At 39.9% G+C, this 19,458-nt stretch overlaps 1 protein-coding gene across 3 annotated transcripts in view; it reads right to left on the bottom strand.

Annotated features, from left to right (window-relative positions):
- The window catches only part of slc6a6b (solute carrier family 6 member 6b), a 29,778-nt gene extending 10,702 nt beyond the window's left edge, over positions 1 to 19,076 (bottom strand). Inside the window, exons 1-7 of one of the 3 annotated variants that reach the window (XM_062986702.1) lie at positions 18,917 to 19,076; positions 6,369 to 6,598; positions 6,107 to 6,241; positions 3,636 to 3,870; positions 1,393 to 1,525; positions 275 to 409; positions 79 to 182 (exon numbers count right to left, since the gene is read on the bottom strand). In XM_062986702.1, coding sequence (XP_062842772.1) covers positions 79 to 182; positions 275 to 409; positions 1,393 to 1,525; positions 3,636 to 3,870; positions 6,107 to 6,241; positions 6,369 to 6,597 — 971 coding nt within the window. In that variant the 5' untranslated portion in view covers position 6,598; positions 18,917 to 19,076. Of the gene's footprint in view, positions 1 to 78; positions 183 to 274; positions 410 to 1,392; positions 1,526 to 3,635; positions 3,871 to 6,106; positions 6,242 to 6,368; positions 6,599 to 10,058; positions 10,136 to 14,091; positions 14,282 to 18,916 lie in introns of those variants that run through there. The other 2 variants (XM_062986700.1, XM_062986701.1) reach the window with 2 other exon arrangements.
- Positions 19,077 to 19,458: the final 382 nt, after the last annotated feature.

Below are 19,458 nucleotides of genomic sequence, written 5' to 3'. Positions count from 1 at the left end.
AACCTAGGTCCCCCACTTTTTTTTTGCCTGTTGACTGGTCTAATCCCACGCCCTCCACCCCACAGCACCGAGTCTCACCTGTAACAGTTGTATCTGTACTTGTTGTAGCTTCCCAGCGACGTCATTGCTCCGAGACAGATAGCGTAGGAGAAGAAAATCTGCGTCCCTGCATCGATCCAAACCTACAGACGAAGTGAAATTTAATACGCTCACGTAGCTTATGACATAGCTGCTTTTCGGGTTGTGGAGTTGTCGTGACCGTATATGCCCTTACCTCAGGATCTTCCAGACGGGTGATATTAGGATACAGATAGAACTTGATGCCCGCGGCTGCCCCGGGAAGAGTGACGCCACGGACCAGGAGGATAGCCAGCATGACAAATGGGAAGGTTGCTGTGATGTAAACAACCTGTAGATTAAATATGAACTTAATTAACTGAGAGTGGCATGAAAGAAAACCTTCGCCCTTTCATCTGAAGAGTTAAAGTCCGTAGCCGTCTGTGACCGGATGTCTAACAGTGCATAACTTGCCGTGCTTTTGTTTAAGGAAATGCATTCCTGACTCCTACTGATCAAAGCAACACTAGACACTTGCTATTGCTTAATGACTACATGTTCTACAATTAAAGCACAGGCTATGTCTGGCATTACGTGTCTTAGAGGAAGCACGTGTTGGCCAAAAGGAGACCAGATTGGAAGCTGTGGTGCGATCTTGTGAGGTAAAACAGGTGAGCAGCAGAAGAATGCAGATTTTGGGCATTCAAGTGGCACAGCAGTCTAAGACTCTGGCTCATCACTGTTGGGACCTTTGCTTGCTCAAAAACACAACTGGCGATGTCTGATGGAGGGCTGGCTAGCAAAGCAACTACTACTGTTTGGTCAGGTGGCAGAACAGAAAGTCTGACCCTCCGTAAACATAAGGGCTTCCTGTAAAAATGAGCCGCCGGCTGGGGTAAAGAAGCTTAAAGTTTGCTAGTCTGCAGCCCTCTTCAGCCTGGCAGGTTGTTGTGACAGGGTCTGACTGAAAACCTAGTGAGCTCTATACACAGACGCATTTTACGTCGTCCTACATTCCCGAGAAGAGGGCATGTCTAAGTTCTTAGATTCCTTTAAATGCTCCTTCTGAGGCGCCTTAATTCTAAGTGATAATCTGACTGAAGAACGAGGTCGGTTATGCTACAAGAAACATTTGTTGTCATCCTATACAACATACAACAACTGCAAACACATCTAAGAAAATAGATAAATAAAGCTGAACTTTGCTCCACTTGGCACGTTAACGTGATCATTAATACAGCGAAGAGAAATTGAATCACGTGTAAACTCTGTATGTTCTCAGGACTGAGGAATAATTCATTAGACCGGCGTACCTGACACTGCATTCGAACTCACCTTTCCAGTGGACTTTACACCCTTCCAAATGCAGAAGAAACAGATGACCCACATAGCCAGGAGACACAAAGCCAGGTCCCATTTGACAGGACCCATGTCCCCGATGCCATCAGAGATACTGAGCACGTTCCGCCTGTAAGGGAACACAAGATGCTCTTAAACTTTTAATGCTCTCAACAAGAAAATAATGTTTAAATTTATATATATATATATATATATAACTAATAAACTAGAAGTTGTAAAAGCTGTGAGGAACGTGCCTATTATATAACTCAATAAATTCCATAATAGAAATATACAATAAAAATATAGCAGCGAGGAGCAATTTCCAGGGTCTGACCACAAATAAGCCTAATGTGGACCAATACTAAGAACAGGACCAAGGGGAACAGGACACAGAAGCATTAGGCCAAATGTCATGTCAATCAGACAATATTACATTATTTCACATGTTATAGCGCCACCTAGCACTGCTGTTACACCCTATTTTTAGTTACTGTGACAGTCGGTGCGATGCTTTCTGAGTTAGAGCAGTATATACTCTTGGTGCTGCTCCACCCATGTTTTGGATTGGTGTCTGAGCTGATGTTCTCAGGGTTCCTCCGATACCACTTTTGTGTGTTTGGGCTAAAAATACAGAGACTTGCTTAAAAAATTTGTGTGTTTTGCGTCATATTTTGCATATTTGAGCTAATTTTGCATATTATGCAAATCAGCTAAAAATAGAAGAAGGCGGAGCTACATGGTTAAGAGCTTAAGGCTTTTTTTAAGGAGTAATCTAAGAAAAAAAGAATCTCTATGTTATGCTTGAGTAGCGTGAAGCGGGGGCTTCTACCAAGTGCATTTAAATTTGCTATATTTAGCAGATGCTTTTATCCAAAGGTTGAGGGTTAAGTGGCTTGCTCAGGGGTCCAATAGTGGCTACTTTGGCAATGCTTGCCAGTCCAGTACTTTAACCACTAAGCTACCACTGCCCAAGTCGTATGTTCATACAATTTATGGTTCGGTCTGTGCGTTTTGATTTATCGGAGAAGAAACCAGAAGTGACCGTTTGCTGAATCCTCTACAGAATCCGTTTGAATGAATGTTTGAGAATGAATCTGAATCAAAACAAGCAGGTCGAGCGAGTAGAGTAGAAGAGGCTAGTTTATGGCTCCTGCACCAGCTCCAGCCAGTCCACTCCAGCCCTTTTACTACGTAATTAGTTCATGTGAGCGAAGTTAAGGTCAGTCCAGCGAACACGGCCGGTCAAAACAACACGATGAGGGCGAGGAGCTGGGCGGTCATAAAATACGTAGCCGCTGAGGGTTACTGAGGACACTTTTATTATTGCTGATTTGAGGCTGAGGGACAAGATCTTCCAACATCTCCAACATGTTCTATCGGTCTCATTCTAAAGAACTTCAGCCATCAGTCTGGTATCAATAACTGCCTCCAAGTGTGTAGAAACACTTTGGGGAAGGCCCTTTTTTGTTCCAGCATGAGTCAAGGTCCTTAAAGCCATGTTTCGACAAGTCTGATGTGAAGGAATTTCAGTGGCCTGCACATCAACATGACTTCGACCCCACTGGTAGGAACTGGGAGGACGATTATGGGCTCATTATACGTGTTTGACCTTACAAATTCTTTTTGGACCGAACAGGCACAAATTCCCACACTTAAAGGTCTTATGTAAAGACTTTTTAAAACATTAGAGTCTGTTATAGTCATCCATGGTTTGAAATAGGCTTAGAGTGTCCACATACTTTTGGCCATTTAGTGTATGTCTGGTCCACCACCACCTTCACAGCACTGTGACAGTATATATTGTCTATGCAATTGAGGGTTAAGAGCCTTGCTCAAGGGCCCAACAGCAGTAACATGGCAGTGGTGGGACTTGAACCAGTGACCTTCTGATTACTAGTCCAGTACCTTAACCACTAGGCTACAACCCTATCATGACTGCACACACATGAACTCTGTTAGAAGGTGTGTTTGTATATTTATGGTGTTATTAATAAAAGCCAAAATTGTCCAGTCACGTGGCTTAAAATGTGTACTGGTATCAACCATAATTCTGTTCAGTTTACTGGAAATGACCGAATCAGTGTGGACACCACCAGGCATTCTTGGTAGTTCCTGAACTTCTCAGGCAGTTTTCTGCAGGATTGATTCTGATTTATATCCAACACTGGTCAGACTGGACCTGCACCAGAACCGTGAAGCAAAACAAACCAGCACGTAACTAAGACTCAGACACTTACTCCCAGAACTCTGTGACTGGCGAGGTGAAGTTGGTAGTGTTGACCGCCCCACCGAGGGTAAGGTTCTTGCGGAGCGTGTCCTCGATGCAGTTCTTCGTGTTCCACGGGTTGTCACAGCTGGCCCAGGGAAGCTCGGACTTGAAGGACTGGAACAGGTAGTACAAACCCCAGGCCAGGATGACGATGTAGTAAACGTTCAACAAGGACACGATCACGATGGAAGCGTAGCCGATACCTGCATAAAAAAAGTGTAAACAAACAGTTCAGCCACACCAACAGCAGATAGATGGAGGTGTGAAGGAGATGTTCTTAGAAGGTCGACTTAGATTCCCTTTTTATTTATGTTTACGTAATGTTTACGTTTATGTAATTGGCAGCATTTTTGGTAAACCCATTTCTTTCTCATATGACAATTATTTATTTATATAATTGTTGCAAATACAATCCAATCAGGGTCGTGGGGGGGGGGGGGGGGGAGTGCTGGAGCCTATCCCAGCTTTTCAATGGGTGCGAGGCACACAGTAACACCCTAGATGGGACGCCAGTTCATCGCAGGGCAGACACAGACACACACATACACACACACACTCATTCACTTATAGGGCAATTCAGTGTCTCCAAATAACCTGATTGCATGTTTTTGGACTGTGGGAGGAAACCGGAGCTCCCGGAGGAAACCCACACAGACACGGGGAGAACATGCAAACTCCACACAGAAAGGACCCGGACTGCCTTACCTGGGGATCGAACCCAGGACCTTCTTGCTGTGAGGCGACAGTGCTACCCACTGAGCCACCGTGTTGCCCCATGCAAATACAGTAAAACATTATTAAAACATAATTAATTCATTATTCATCCTTGTCAAAATAAGGGTTTTGTAAGGTTCTGGCGCCAAACACTCGCCAACCAACATATACTCACACTAGGGGGCAAATTGAGCATGACCAATACACCTTTTTATGTTTTTGGAAGGTGTAAATAAAGAGAGGACCCTGTGAAAAGCATGTGGACACTGGGAGAGCATGTCATACCTGTAACTGACCCTACGATGCATTAGATCAGGGATTCTAAACCTGGGATCCATGGAACCCTTGGAGCTCCATGAAGGTCCTGTATTTTTCATGTTCCCTACTATACATGACCTCATAAGAGGGGGTTCGTAGCTTTCACCAAATTCTCAGAGTCCATTATATAAAAGCTTATGAGGTTTTGAGATGATTTGAACATTGTAGAAACTTGTGTCTCAATGAGCTCTACTTAGGAAAACACTGGCAACCTCTGAGGTGATCTGCACATATTATTTCTATAACCTGAACGTGTTGAAAATTTGTTGAAACTATGCAGATAAATAGCACAAGGATAAGTATTATAACCACATATCTACTGATTTATTCTATTTCCGGCCCACAGTTCAGCGAGGTATGCAGAAACAATCTCAGTATAAATCCGTAACCTTCTTCACATTCAAGTTCCCGTCCTGATTATAATCTCTCCATCTTGGGCTCGGTCTCATTGCTAGTCACCGCTTAAAGTTGCCATGGAAACAGTGAAATTAGCGCGCGCTGTATGCTACGTGTTCTCCCAGGGTCAGAGAGGACTCCAGACCGGAGGCGCTTTTACATCCAGGCCGGTGCGTTTACTCAGCGTGGTGTAAGGAAACGACATTTAAAAACAGTTTGTGTTTTCCAAAGCAGAATAAAATAAAAAATATATAATAATAATGATAGATAACATTCTTCATTTTTAATCCACATCTCACAATGTTCATATACTAGTGTATTTACAGACACTCAAACTTCTATCCTCTAGGACTCTATACCAGACTTTAGGGATGATTCAAGTCCTGCAAGGGCTGAACAAAATGATCAGGATGGGCTATACTGCTTCTAGATATCAGCAAGATATGTCTGTCTAATTTGTCTTTGATGTCTAATTATAACTATTTTTTGCTTAGTACTTGGTTTAGTACTTTTGTTTGGTACTTCAGTACTTTAGTTTAGTACTTTAGTACTTTTGTGCTTTAGTTTAATACTTTAGTACTTTGTGCTTGGTTTAGTCCTTTAGTACTTTAGTTTAGTACTTTAGTACTTCAGTTTAGTACTTTTGTTTAGTATTTTTGTGTTTAAGTTTAATGCTTTAGTACTTTAGTTTACTAGTTTAATTTTGTACTTTAGTTTCATACTTTAGTACTTTGGTTAAGTACTTTAGTTTAGCACTTTAGTACTTTGTTTTAGTACTTCAGTTTAGTACTTTAGTACTTTGTTTTAGTACTTTAGTTTAGTACTTTAGGTTAGTACTTTAATACTTTGGTACTTTGGTTTAGTACTTTAATTTATTACATTATTTTACTACTTTAGGTTACTTTAATACTTTTGGTTTGGTACTTTAGTACTTTGGTACTTTGGTTTGGTACTTTAGTACTTTGGTTTAGTAATTTAGTACTCTGGTACTTTAGTACTTTGGTCACTCACCAGTGAAGATGGGGCAGATTTTCTCCCAGCATGTGATCCCTCCCTCAGAGGTGAACTGACCGAGAGCCACCTCCAGGAAGAAGACGGGGAGTCCTCCACCGAACAGAAAGATGAAGTATGGAACGAGAAATGCACCTACACAATAAATAACACAAAGAAATGAACATTTATTGTCATTAATGATTGCATTATTTATTCAGTCTGTTTTATAACAAATTTGAATAAAAAAAATCAGACATTAGCTGCAGAAATTCTCACTCACCTCCACCATTCTTATAGCAGAGATACGGGAAGCGCCAGACGTTCCCTAACCCGACAAACCCACCGGCCACCGACAAAAGAAAGTCAAGCTTGCTCGCCCACTTCTCTCGCTGCGGGTGTTTCCCCTCGGCCTCGTCCTCCGGTCGGGTACCAGGACTTTTACCCGGGGATGGTTTCAGGGTGTCTTTGTGGAAGTCCTTCAGACACTGAAGCTTCTCTTTTTGTGCCATGCTGTTAAAAACACAAAATTAAACAGGAAGATTTTACGATGATTTTATACAATTTAACTACAAGCTGGTTGAGTAGCAATGAAAGAAAACAGTGTATAAAATATCTTGCACATTTTGCAGTATGTTTTGTATCACATTTATCACAGAATATTCAGCATCAGCCTTCAAGTATTGTTCCTCAATCCTAGCAGAACTTCCAGGCACTCACATTACCCCCCTTGAACTAGAATGAATGGAATGGCATGTGGGTGCGCCAGTCTCTTTATTTAAAGTGTTTTCTTTATATCCAGCACAGTGGTGTAAATTTAACCCACAACTGCGACCAGATCGAGAAACAACAGCGGGTCACCAAACGAGGTGGCTCGATAAAAAATAGAAAAGAATTCGAAGCTGAACATGAGCAACAAGTGCTGGACGTTCTCTGTTTCTTTAATTATCGCAGCGCTTGTGTGTCCGGACGCTATTCAGAGACAGAATCACTATTACTGACTCGGGGGGTCTGCTTTCAGAGCTCAGAGAAGCCCAGATCCAATCCCGCCGAGGCCAGATAAAGATGTCACAAGTGGCCTGACGTCACTCCGGCCGGCTCTATTCAACTTGGCACGGACAGAACAAACTACAGTCCAGATAAAAGTTATTAAAATAATTATAAAACGGTCAAAGTTTTTGTCTTATAACCACAATGCATTCCAAAACATTTGTAAGTGGACGCAGTGAAAGTCCAGTAACGTACACTGAACACTAGAAAGCATAAAGCACCATGAGTGGAATCATAATGACCTGTTTATAAAGGTTTAAATCTGATGTACAGCCCCCACCAGACACCAAACTCCACGATGTTCAAGCTCATTCATTCAGTGTCTGTTTTACTACAGCTTTATCCTGGTCAGGGTCTCGGTAGGTCTGATTTATTGGGCAAAAAACAGGAGCTCCAGTTGACGTGACTGCACGTCTTTGGAAACCGGAGCACCCAGAGGAAACCCAGACACACACAGGGAGAACATGCAAACTCCACACAGAAAGGACCCTGGCTGTCCGGTTGGGAATTAAACCCAGGCCCTTCTTGCTACGAGGCGACAGCGCTACCCACCGCGCCACCGTGACGCCTAATGTGCGAGTTATGTTTGTTATATTTAGCAACAGGAACCTCCATTACCACCCACACCCAATCCCGATAAACCTGAAAAAATTACTGCCAAAACACTTCACCACGATGACAAAATAATGCTCCCTCAAGCATGGCAAGACAGACTTCAGACAAAAGCGGGACTGGCACCATACTGGCACAATACAGCTGATCCAACCCTCCCTCCCTTACTCCTTCAGACGGGCCAATCATTGTCTTTATAGGCCTGCCAGGACTTTTTCTGACTGTTATATCTACTGTACATTCAAGTTGCTATTTGATTAAGTTTTATATAAATAAATTGCAAAAATCAATAAACAAAAACTAAGTAGAACTAGTAGATAGATCTATATTTACAAGACGGAGATTCAGAATTATGATTGAAATATGATGCCATGATAAATGTGCTCTATATAATGAATTAAACAGATTTCTATATTAATACCCTGGAATCTTAATAGCTCATCACTGCCGGTGTAAATGACCTTACATAATAAACTGCTTAAATAACTCTAATTTGGCAGTAATGTAATAATTATGATAGAAAAGCAAATGATTATAAATACAATTCTTTAACTCTGTAATATGTTAAGTAAAATGTTGAAAACATTCAGGTGATAAGTGGCTCTCTATCAGTGGCTCTCTATCCTAAAGTTGAGCATTTTAGAGGCTTAGCGGCTTTCAAATGACTGAAACAAATTCCATTACATAAGAGCGAAATCATTCAGCGCCGGTGTCCTCTGTCCTCACTTCTTACACCCCTGCAGAAAGTCACTTGGCGGAGGATCAAACCCGGAATTAAGCCTGCTATTAACTACTGAAACCCAGGATATCGCTGAAAGAGCTTTTCATTCTACATTTAAGAGGCAAATCACCAGTAAAAAGAAAGAAAAAGAAAAAGAAAGAACTGGTGAAACTAAATGGGGTTTTTTACAGTTAGGAAAGTACTTTTAAGTTGTGATGATGCGACTTCAGGTAAGTAATAAATGTATGAAGTGAATCATTATCACATGAGCTTATGGCTCAGCCTGAGTCACAGAGATTTAATATTCTGCAGTATGATAAATAGTTATTCATTACAATTTTCACACACTATAACCATCAAAGTTATTAATAAATAATCAGAACCTACGTGGATCCTTCCTCATTTACCCAACATTGTATTTGACAATAGATACATGAACAGTAGACATTAACATTGACAGTAGATACAATTTGCACTACTGTTTACAATTGCACTGGTCATACCAACAGACTTTAATCTGTCACTTTGCTGTTTCAGACGTTAATATCGGGGGCCTATATTTTCATATTTTAAGTTTCAGTGTGTATATATTTTGCGTTTAGTGTGTTTATTATTATATTTTTCATATATTTTACGTTTATTTAATGTTTATTGTTGCACCATGGGTCTGAGAGTAACGTAATTTCAATCCTCTGTATGTCCTGTACATACTGCAGTATTGACAATAAAGCAACTTTGACTTTGACTTTGATTTAACATCTTAAAAAGACGTCTTAAATATTGTATTCAGTTATTATCTTGTTATTACCCACTCGTGCAAAAGTACTAGCCAACATCGGAGTCCCGGTTATTATTGCAAACCTGACAATTATAACTGAAAAAACTTAAATAGCACAATTATCAGCATTTTATAAACAATTTTACAAGAAAAAACACAAATTAAATTTGTAAACATGTTCACATTTCAATGTATTAATTTGGCCAACACTTCCAAATACACAAAGTGCGTAAAATATTACAGGTAAAAAAAAAAACCAATGACTTAAATATGATAAGGTTCCACATATAAATATAAACGTCCGGGATTATAATGCATCACATTATAAACTATATTACAAGTGCAGGAAAGTAACTGAGTATGAAGTGTAAACTTATAATTTACATTAATTTATATTTATTTATATTTATACTGTCACATTTATCCAGAAATGTACAAATATTTTACCAATAAAAGTCTGAGAACTGCTCCTGTTATCTGCTGTATATAAAAATGTACTGGACTGTCATGACCCCGCTACTGAGCAATATAAATAAGAGTCCCATGTATTTATACAAGCAGGAAAATTGCAGCCAAAAAGAGCTAAAAATAAGAATCACAAACTAAAATTAAAACTAAAGCTTATAGAGAGATTTAAAATGAATAAACGTCCTCGATTTTTTCAAGTAATTCTAAGTATTAAATGAACTAGTAAGCAAAATATGTCAGACAATGATTATTTTAAATAGCTTGACTAAAATTAATAAATAAATAAATAAATAAATACAACTCTCTTAAATAACTGAATCACTCATGCAGTCTGGTGCACTTACATGTCCTTCATGGCTGTTAGATAGTCGTGACCTGTCGGACGGACGCTCTCACCATGTCCCTGCTGCCAGTCTAAATGTGTGCACGGCTCACACTGAGCCCAGATTGCCGCCCCTTCGACTAAGACAATTAAATAGTATCAGAAGATTGGGCTTGGCTTGGATGGAGGGATGAGACAGACCCGGGACAGTAAATTTCCACTCATCAAAAGCATTAGCGTATGTCGTAACCTGAGCTCTGAACTGGCAGGAGGGGACGTGCCAGAACTACCATCCTCACCTCTGTTTCGTTTTACCCAGGATTCGCTGCCTATTTAAATCCACTGTTGTCATCTGGCAGCTTTGAAGAGCTTTTCCAGTAACACTCGGCAGCTCGGATAAGAGTCATTAACTTGTAACACCGGTCCAAGGACGCAGGACTCCAGCGTAGGTGGGGCACTTCAAGCCCTGGAGACTAGAGCTGAATTAAATTGCACAATATTCGAGCTACATAATAATGGCTAAAGTTATAATCACAACTATTCCGCCAGTAATAAATGTTAAATATTACATTTATTTTATTAATCCACTAGACCATCCACACTTTCCACACACTCGCTGATGGCACTTAATGATATTTTCACATCATTAAATACAAGCCAATATATTTTAAATGAATAAAAACGCAGATAAATCATATAGGTTTCACACTTTGTGTGTTTCTGACTAGCCAATCAAATCACAAGTCCACCAGCGAGCAGTTGTTCGTGTCCAGCTAAATAATAATCAAGATCAACAGATGATTCCTGATTCAGAATTCATTTCATACAGTGAACAGTGAAGAGCAGCACATTGACAAAGCCAGTAGTGTTGGTGTTGCACAGCTTTAAAGACATATTCTGTGCCTATGCCCCCCACATCCTTTTCTGTGCGAGTTAAAGACACTTAGGACATACCAGACCCCCCACAGACACTGACTGGAGACGGAGCTCAAACCTGGAACACACCCTGGACCAGGGACAATCCATGAAAGGACACGTACAGTCATTTCCTCACTCACTTACATATAGGGGCAATTTAGCAAAAACTGTACGTATGCCAAAGTGTCTGGAGAAAACCTGACTGGATCAAGAGAAAACATGCCAAATTTATTCATTCACCGAAAGCAAAAGTGGTTTAAGCCCAGAACTTTTGAACCCTGGAGCTACGTGGCACCCACACACTACTGAACAACAGTGCTGCCGCCTAGTTATTAAATTGTAATAAATAATACCTAGTGAACCGGATACATTCATTCATTCATTCATTCATTGTTTGTTTTATTACTGCTTTGTCTATTTAGGGTCACAGTGGGTCTGATTTACAGGGTTAGAGGCAGGAAACACCAGGACACACACACACTTTTTAGTACCTCCAATTTACTTGACTGCACATCTTTGGACATTTAGGAGGAAACCGGAGCATCCAGAGGAAACCCACTAGGACTATGATGGACTGGTGACCTGTCCGGGGTGTTTCCTGCCTTTCGCCCAATTAATCAGACCCACCACAACCCTGACCAGGATGAGTGTTAGTAAAACAGACACAGAATGAATAAATATGTGGTTTGTTTACAAGGGTTCTGTTATATTTTTGATAACAACTGAAGGATTCAGTTCATAGATGGTCGTTTGATAAACATCCTAAGTTCCCTCTAGAAAGTCCAAGAAGGAACAGCAGATGTGACGCTTCCGTCTCAGTTATAATCGAAAATCAAAACATACAACATAAGCGCCCCTGGAAGCCCCTCATTAAAGGTGCTTTTCTTCGTAACAGGTCAGCAGCATCACATAATGGTTCCTCACTGGTGGCTTGAAAGCAGGTGAGGATTCAGTCATGTACTCAGTGGACCAGACTACAAATACAGACAACAGTGCATGAGTACACACCAGTGATCTGTCCCAGTACAACAACATCACCAGTGGAGACTCCAGGTCTGCAGGGTTACATGTGAACCTGGTTACATAAGCTCTGCTCGCGTTAGACTCTCCGCTTCCCTTCTCTCCTAGCACATTCCGCTGCACACAGCAGCGCTTACATGACTACCACGGGCTTCTAGGTTTACAACAGGACACTTGTAATTCCCAGGCGGGCCGCGAGCAAAGCCTAAATTGTTACTGACAGCAGCGGGACGCTCTGGGAAATGGCCTTGTCTAAACGTCAGTGCCCTTTGTCCTGCTTTTGCTGTTACGGTTCTCTTATTGACATCTCGTTATGATGATGCAAACAATCTTAAACTGAGGGGGGTTCAAGTAGGATTAAAGAGGTAAGGGCGTACCCAATAGTGATACACTAAATAGTCAAAAGTATGTGGACACCCCTAATGTATACAAACATTGTTAGTTCATACCTCCAGATTTAAGACCAGTTTCGTCCCCTGGTCTATAAGGACCTTAAACAACCAACATCCACACATTGTTTTTGTGCAATAGCCACTTGTGGACTTCTGTTACCTTTTGTGCCAAATTTGTGCCATGCTAAAGCTCAAATCAACTGTATTCTCCCATTTTGCAAAACAGAAATGTCTAGGAGCAACAACAGCTGATGAGGAAACCTGGACTGTTCGTTAAGATTCTTCAGATTGTGTTTTCATGGCCGAGCAGCTGCAGGCCTAAGATTACCGTGCCCAACGCCAAGCATAGACTAAAACGGTGCCAACGCAGATCTCTACTGGACTCTACAGAGGTGGGACGGTTTGCTTTACTGACCTGCACAGAGCCCTGATCCTAAACCCGTTCAAAACCCAACAATGAATCAATAAATGAATGAATGAATCCAAGTCCTAAGTCTTCAAGATCTAGTCGAAAGCCTTCCCAACATGACTGGAGAGCGAGGATTGTTTTGGGGAGGAATCAACTCTATAATAATAATCATGCTTATATGAGGCAGCTAAAGAAAGAACAATTCAGTTGGGTCAACAGATAAAACAGCTTTCTAGTCCTCAGATGAGAATGTTCACCACTAAATATACGTGGTTCTTCAATTTCTCAACCCAAACAAGCTAGCTTAGCTTCAAATTTAAGATTTCTCATTTATGAGTATCATTTATACAGGCGTCTTGCCATTGCGGCCACCAAAAACCAAAACTTTGAGACCTCTTGAACTTTCACTAATGTAATAACAAGTAAAATTACAGGTGGAAAGCCAAGATGAACCAAAATCACTCTTATTTACACTGGTTATAGAAAAACAGATCCACCAAATCTTTCAAATTCTCATTCAGACCGATTCTAAAAGTAAATGATCATCCAGAAATAAATACCATCGGCGAACGCTGGCCGTGAACTGTTTGTGTGGTTGTGCGAGCCAGGCGGCGCACAGTTAAATCCTGTGTAAACAGACACACAATGTTCTATTGTATTTGCACCAGATAGAATCTCTTCTGTTAGTAACAAAATTGCGAATCCGTTGGACGTCTTGCATGGCTCGGATCTGATAAAAGGTGGGAATTTTCATTTTGTTTTGCAAAAATAAAACAGGTTAATCAGCTTCAATAGCCTATCAGTTTCAGGCATCTTCTCTTTGTAGCCATAGGACTATTTTTAACCTAGATTTAGCATCATATGGATTTGAAAGTGAGCAAATGTAGTAGAAATGAGAGAACGAGAAACCAATAACTGAGCTATTACTGCACTGACCATGTATTACTGCATATTAGGCATAAAATGGCAATTTGTTGGCTGTGTCACCTCTAACAAACAATAAAAGACCCAGCATCGAATCAGTTTAATCTGATTGACACCACATATTAATATTATCTAAAAAAAAAAAGAGGTATCTTTACTGCAGAGTAGATAGAAGGAACTTTCATTTCTTCCGAAGTTTGTATTTAGGTGATCTTCCATGTCAGAAATAAAAGTAGATCAGCAGTTTCTAATACTAATTATCCATGATAAACAAGCATCCAGGAATAAATAACTGGACTGTAGTCACTGTCGAGTCTGATGCCAATGTAAAAGCAAACCAAAATGATTCCAAATCTTCTCATCTGATGAAAATCATTTTTGTCGATCATTACCTCTCACAGTGCACCTCGTCCTCCAGTGAAGACATGGAATCCGAAGCTGCGAACTGATCCACCTCGAGTGAGATTTTCGGTGAGCACCGCTCCGTTCCCGAACAGAGAATGAACCCAAAAACATGCCAGTGCAAGACTTAGGGGTTCCTTCCACCTTCTTGGACAGGGGGGCATCGCTTAAATTGTCATGAGGCCAGAAAAAGGAGGGGGACTGTGGTGGTGGTGGGCAGTGATGGGGAACTGATGGGGGAGTGGAGCTGGGACTGTTAATTTGGGATTTGACTTTTTTGTGGTGAAAAGAAGAGAAAGACAAAAACTGTTTGATCCTGGGAGGAGGTGGTGGGGTGATGCCAATGTTTGCTACTCTGTAAAGATGATGGCACATGCATGCACCAAAAAAAGTTGATTTTTAATGTCTTAGTTAATGCAGGTGCACTAACGAGGACTTAATAAATAATAAAATAATCTGTAGGCCGTCTATAATGTTTAATAATTGGGTTCTTCTTGGGTTCTTGGACGTGGTGAATAGTTCTAGGAGGTACCATCATCATTCTTATCTGATGAATTAAAGTGAATTTTGCTCGCTTTACGCATGCAGTGCACTTGTATCTGGGGTCTAACTTTAAAACTTTTTGGGTTGCTAATCCTTCTAAGTGGACCTATTGCACTTAAACACTCATCTGAAAGCTGTAACATTTCTTTTATTATACCAGAAATGTCTCAAATGTCCCAAATGTGGCAGTGTAAAAGTGCAACAACGGTGACTTTAGTACAACTTCATCTGGATGTCTTTCAATTTTTAACATTTACAAACAACTGGGGGTGTGTGAATGATTAATGAGTCTATGGAACAACAGATCTACTTGAGGAACACATAATCTGTCAAATATTTTGAGGGCTTTTTGGTGTTCCATAAAGTTCTCAGTACCTTATACAGGCTTTCTAGAGAGGTTAAACCCTTAAAAAAGTTTCAAAAACTCATTCAGGAAACAAGATGCAACCAGTTTTGGAGATTAAAAGTAAAAATTTGATCTGGGTCTATTAACCATTACTCTGATATGTTTATATAATATAGTATCATATATAACATATCAAAAAGCTAAATAAAAAACAACTTTGTGTTTAAAGTTTTATGTCTATTTGTGCTCCTTCTCGCAAATGTGATCACAATAATGGGAGCTTGTCATCAGATAATTTTTGCTTTTAACAGAACTGCTCAAACCTAAGTAGTGTCTGTAATACAGTGTCAGTGCTTTGCTAGGTCGTTGCTTATAAGCTAATACACAGGCTAACAGCGCATAATGGAATCTTCACTTGATTAATGACCTTACGATGCACAACATCTCAAAAAAGCCAAAAAAATCCTCAAGGATTTGTTTTACTGTCTTGACCTGAACAAACATTCAGAAATAAGTTTCAACAATCCCAATCAAGCGTCGACTTACTGGCGAACCGTCCAGCATGAGAAACTGCTGTAAAAGCTCCTGCATAAAGACGGCGCATTAAGATTCAGCGCGTTCGCTGCGAAACTCAATCAGCAGTGTTAACATTTATGGCTGCCTCAGCGCCTCAGAGAGAAAAGGTCTGGAGAAACGTTGAAACGACACATGCTGTAGTTCAACAAAAAGCCTTTATTTGTGTCGGACTGTGTCTGCCAGGCATTGTGATCACGCAGGATTACATTTTATACAGCCTGCTGTTTAGAAAGCCAGAAGTCTGGTGTTGAATGAAGAACTACAGAACTGAACTAATGCTCACAGAGGTCAATTAAAGTACACAAGTAAAATACAGAAACACTGATTTCACTGGTAACTTTTTGATTTTACAACACTTTACACAAGAGTCCATCATGTTTATGTGAAAAATACTGTCCCTTAAGGCCATGTCTACAACATGACTGACAGGTAAGATGTAAATACAGCCAGGTTTTTTATATTTACTTAGATCAGATTGTTTGTTGTGACAGCACTCAGGTACGAGATCTTTTCATGATACAGAATGTGTATTAGGGCACTCATGTTTGTTGTAGTTTCATTGGAGCTGCATTATTAGAACTATGTTTAGTTTCCTGCAATTTCTAATATTTATTATTATATGTGTTGGAAATAGAAATGAAAATCAAATGAGCATCCAGGAATGAAAAACTGGTGAGATCAAACTGCCCCAGGTTCTTCTAAACTTCCCAATGTAAACAAAAGTTTGGTTTTGTATTCCAAATGTACAAACATACATTGTTTACCACAAAAAAATATGTAAATAAAATGAGCTCATTTAAATTGCAAAAACATACATTGAATCCTGGTTAAAGTAAAGTTACAAATGTATTCATCTCTAATGATTTTTATGCAAAGGTTCTAGAGGTGGATCCCTGTGCTGTAGTTAATCTTTTAAAACCTGTTTCCCTTTATATTGTTTTAATTCTGAACATATAGAATGATAAATATATAAATGTAACCATTTAAAAGTCATTCTAGCCTAGCTTTGTGATGTTTGACAGCCATTATCTAAATATACTAAATAGACTTTTCTAACATCCCATTCCTTCCAAAACATGTGCATTTATATTGAATTGCTTGAGCCTTTCTACAAGACTTTGGAGTGTGCCTGTGGAAATCTGTGCCCATTCAGTCGATACAGTGAGGTCAGACAGCAATGTTGGAAGAGAAGAGAAGAATAGAGAAGAGAAGAGAAGAATAGAGAAGAGAAGAATAGAGAAGCCAGGAGAAACGAAGAGGAGAGAGGAGAAGAGAAGAGAAGTGAAGAGAACATAAGAATAGAGAAGAGAAGAGAAACAAAGAGAAGAGAAGAGAAACAAAGAGAAGAGAAACAAAGAGAAGAGAAACAATGAGAAGTGAAGAGAAACAATTAGAAGTAAAGAGAAGAGAAACGAAGAGAACCAAAGAAGAGAAGAGAAACAATGAGAAGTGAAGAGAAGAGAAGAGAAAAGAAGAGAAGTGAAGTGTAACAAAGAGAAGAGATGAGACAAGAAGAGACAAAAGGAGAAGAGAAACAAAGAGAAGAGAAGAGAATCCAATTTTAAGTCATCCCAAAAGTGCTGGGTTGGGTTGGCACCATGGCTCTAAAATAAACTTCCTTTATATTACTAGTACACAACTAGTACTCTTTACTGACTGTGCTTTGTGCTCAGGTTCATAATCAAGCTGAAAGAGGAAGCAGATTCCCCAACCGTTGCCACAAGTTTAAAGGCATATCATTCACCTCATATCATTTTATACAGTTGTTGTCTGAAATGCATACATTTAATCATTAGGAAGGGTGTCCACATACTTTTGGCCATCTTTATAAATTTGCGATGTTACAGACAGTGTCATTAAAGCTTCATACTATCCTCAGTTACACTACTGAATCCTAACAGTTCTAAATTAAACCAAAATTAGTCTTTTCAAAGTCTTTTATACACTTACAAAGGATTATCTCTCATTATAAAGGGCGTGTCTCAAAGTCGGGTCTCATGTTTTATACTTTTTTCCCAGTGACCTTTGAATCTTTACACACTGGACACGGGACTATGCATGTATTTGTTCATGGGTATTTTAGCACACATGGTCAGATTCGTGAAATCTGTGGTCTTGTGGTCAGTGGTGTTACTGCGTATGACTGACTTTATAATGTTAATATATAGATTTTAAAAAACACTGTTTGACACCAAAAAATTACATTTAAGATTTATTTGTATGGCATTTACCAGACACTTTTATCCAAAGCGACTTACAATTGTAGGTTTAAGGATGTTGCAACTTGGCTTTGGTGGGACTTGAACCAACAACCCTCTGATTGCTAGTCCAGTGCCTTAACCACTAAGTGTTTAAATGTAAAGTAGGTGGTAATTAAATAGAGTAATCTAATAGCGTTTAATTAAGTTGTTATTAAAATAGTTCCTTCGCAGATTACAAATCGCTTGTCTATTATGTGACATGCAGTAGAGATGCCTGAAAACAGCTGACCATTGTGCGTGGGCATGTTGTTATTTTCTGTCAGCATTAACACACATACACACACACACACACACACACACACACACACACACTTGTGAGATTCTGTCAGTGGTGTCAGCTTATCTCTGACATTACAATACACTAAAACACTAACACACCATTGTTCAATACGTTGATGGTAGCAGCTCCAGCATCACTTAAGCAAAATTCAGTACTTTATGTTTTTTAAAGCTTTACCATTGAGTTTAAACACGTTTACATTATTACAGCACTTGGACCAGCAATGAATGAAACTTCTTTGAAGCTGAAATGAAGCAGGAGCGACTGCGCACCATCCAAAGCGCGTCTCCGCTCCGCGAAACCATCCAGCATCCAGCATCAGCCCATCCTCCTCCTCCCCGTAATGCAATAATAATACTTATAAAGATCACTAAAATGACTAGACATGCTCAAACACAAGAGCTGGGTGCTTATTATGTTCTTATGATGACTGGAATTAAACTACAGTGATCATAACGATAATAATAATACGCGCATGTTGTGTGTGACTGGCACGCTGGAGGTTTTTAATAGAAATGCACAAGTTTAACAAACAGTTTAAATAAGTTAATAAGTTTGTGTTAGATGAGCAGACAAGATCGTGTCAAGAAATCAAATAAAAGCAGAAATAGAACCACTTCCTGAGTGACACTCGGAGCTACAAGTAAAAACTCAAAAGCGCGCACCGGTTCTGTACAGAATACAACGAATAGAAATTAAATTTATAGAAAACAGATCCAGTAAATGCACATATTCATGTACAAGCACTAAATGTGTAATCCAGCTTATATTGCCTATATTGTTTCCAAAATACTGCTTGTATTTCTTACCTGATCTCCTGATTTCCTTTTTTTATTCCTTTAGAAAATCCGTGTCCCTTGTCTCTGGTGTGACGCACAAAATGATGTGTGGCGCTAAATTTAATTTAGAAGTATTTACTTGACGACCTTTGTCTCTTTAAGCTTATGACCATTAGACATGGGCATGAGTGGAAAAACACAGACCAGCCTCTCGGTGCAACAGGAGGAGAGCGTCTTCTTAAAGAGACACAGACCCGTTTTCGCTTCCAGTGCGCGTATAGGCATCGTCCTCCTACAGGACGCAGCAGGTGCTACAGCTACTCCTCACACTGCTGATCTACAGCGCATGCGCAAAAAACACCAGCTCAAACGAGCATCACACGTGTTGTGAACATTTTTCAATTCAGCTCATTTTCATGTTTCACTACCCAAACAGGGTCACGGTGGGTCCGGCTTCCTCTAAATCACTGGACACAATGCAGTATTACTATGCCTGAGTGACCTCCTCTTTCCTTAGAGATCATCTGACTGGTCGATAGCACCGCTGGCGATTCGAACCCTGCATCCCAATC

The sequence above is a fragment of the Trichomycterus rosablanca genome, chromosome 24, assembly GCF_030014385.1.
Source record: "Trichomycterus rosablanca isolate fTriRos1 chromosome 24, fTriRos1.hap1, whole genome shotgun sequence".
Classification (NCBI taxonomy): Eukaryota; Metazoa; Chordata; class Actinopteri; order Siluriformes; family Trichomycteridae; genus Trichomycterus; species Trichomycterus rosablanca.
This window is presented reverse-complemented; position numbering and strand designations above follow the sequence as displayed.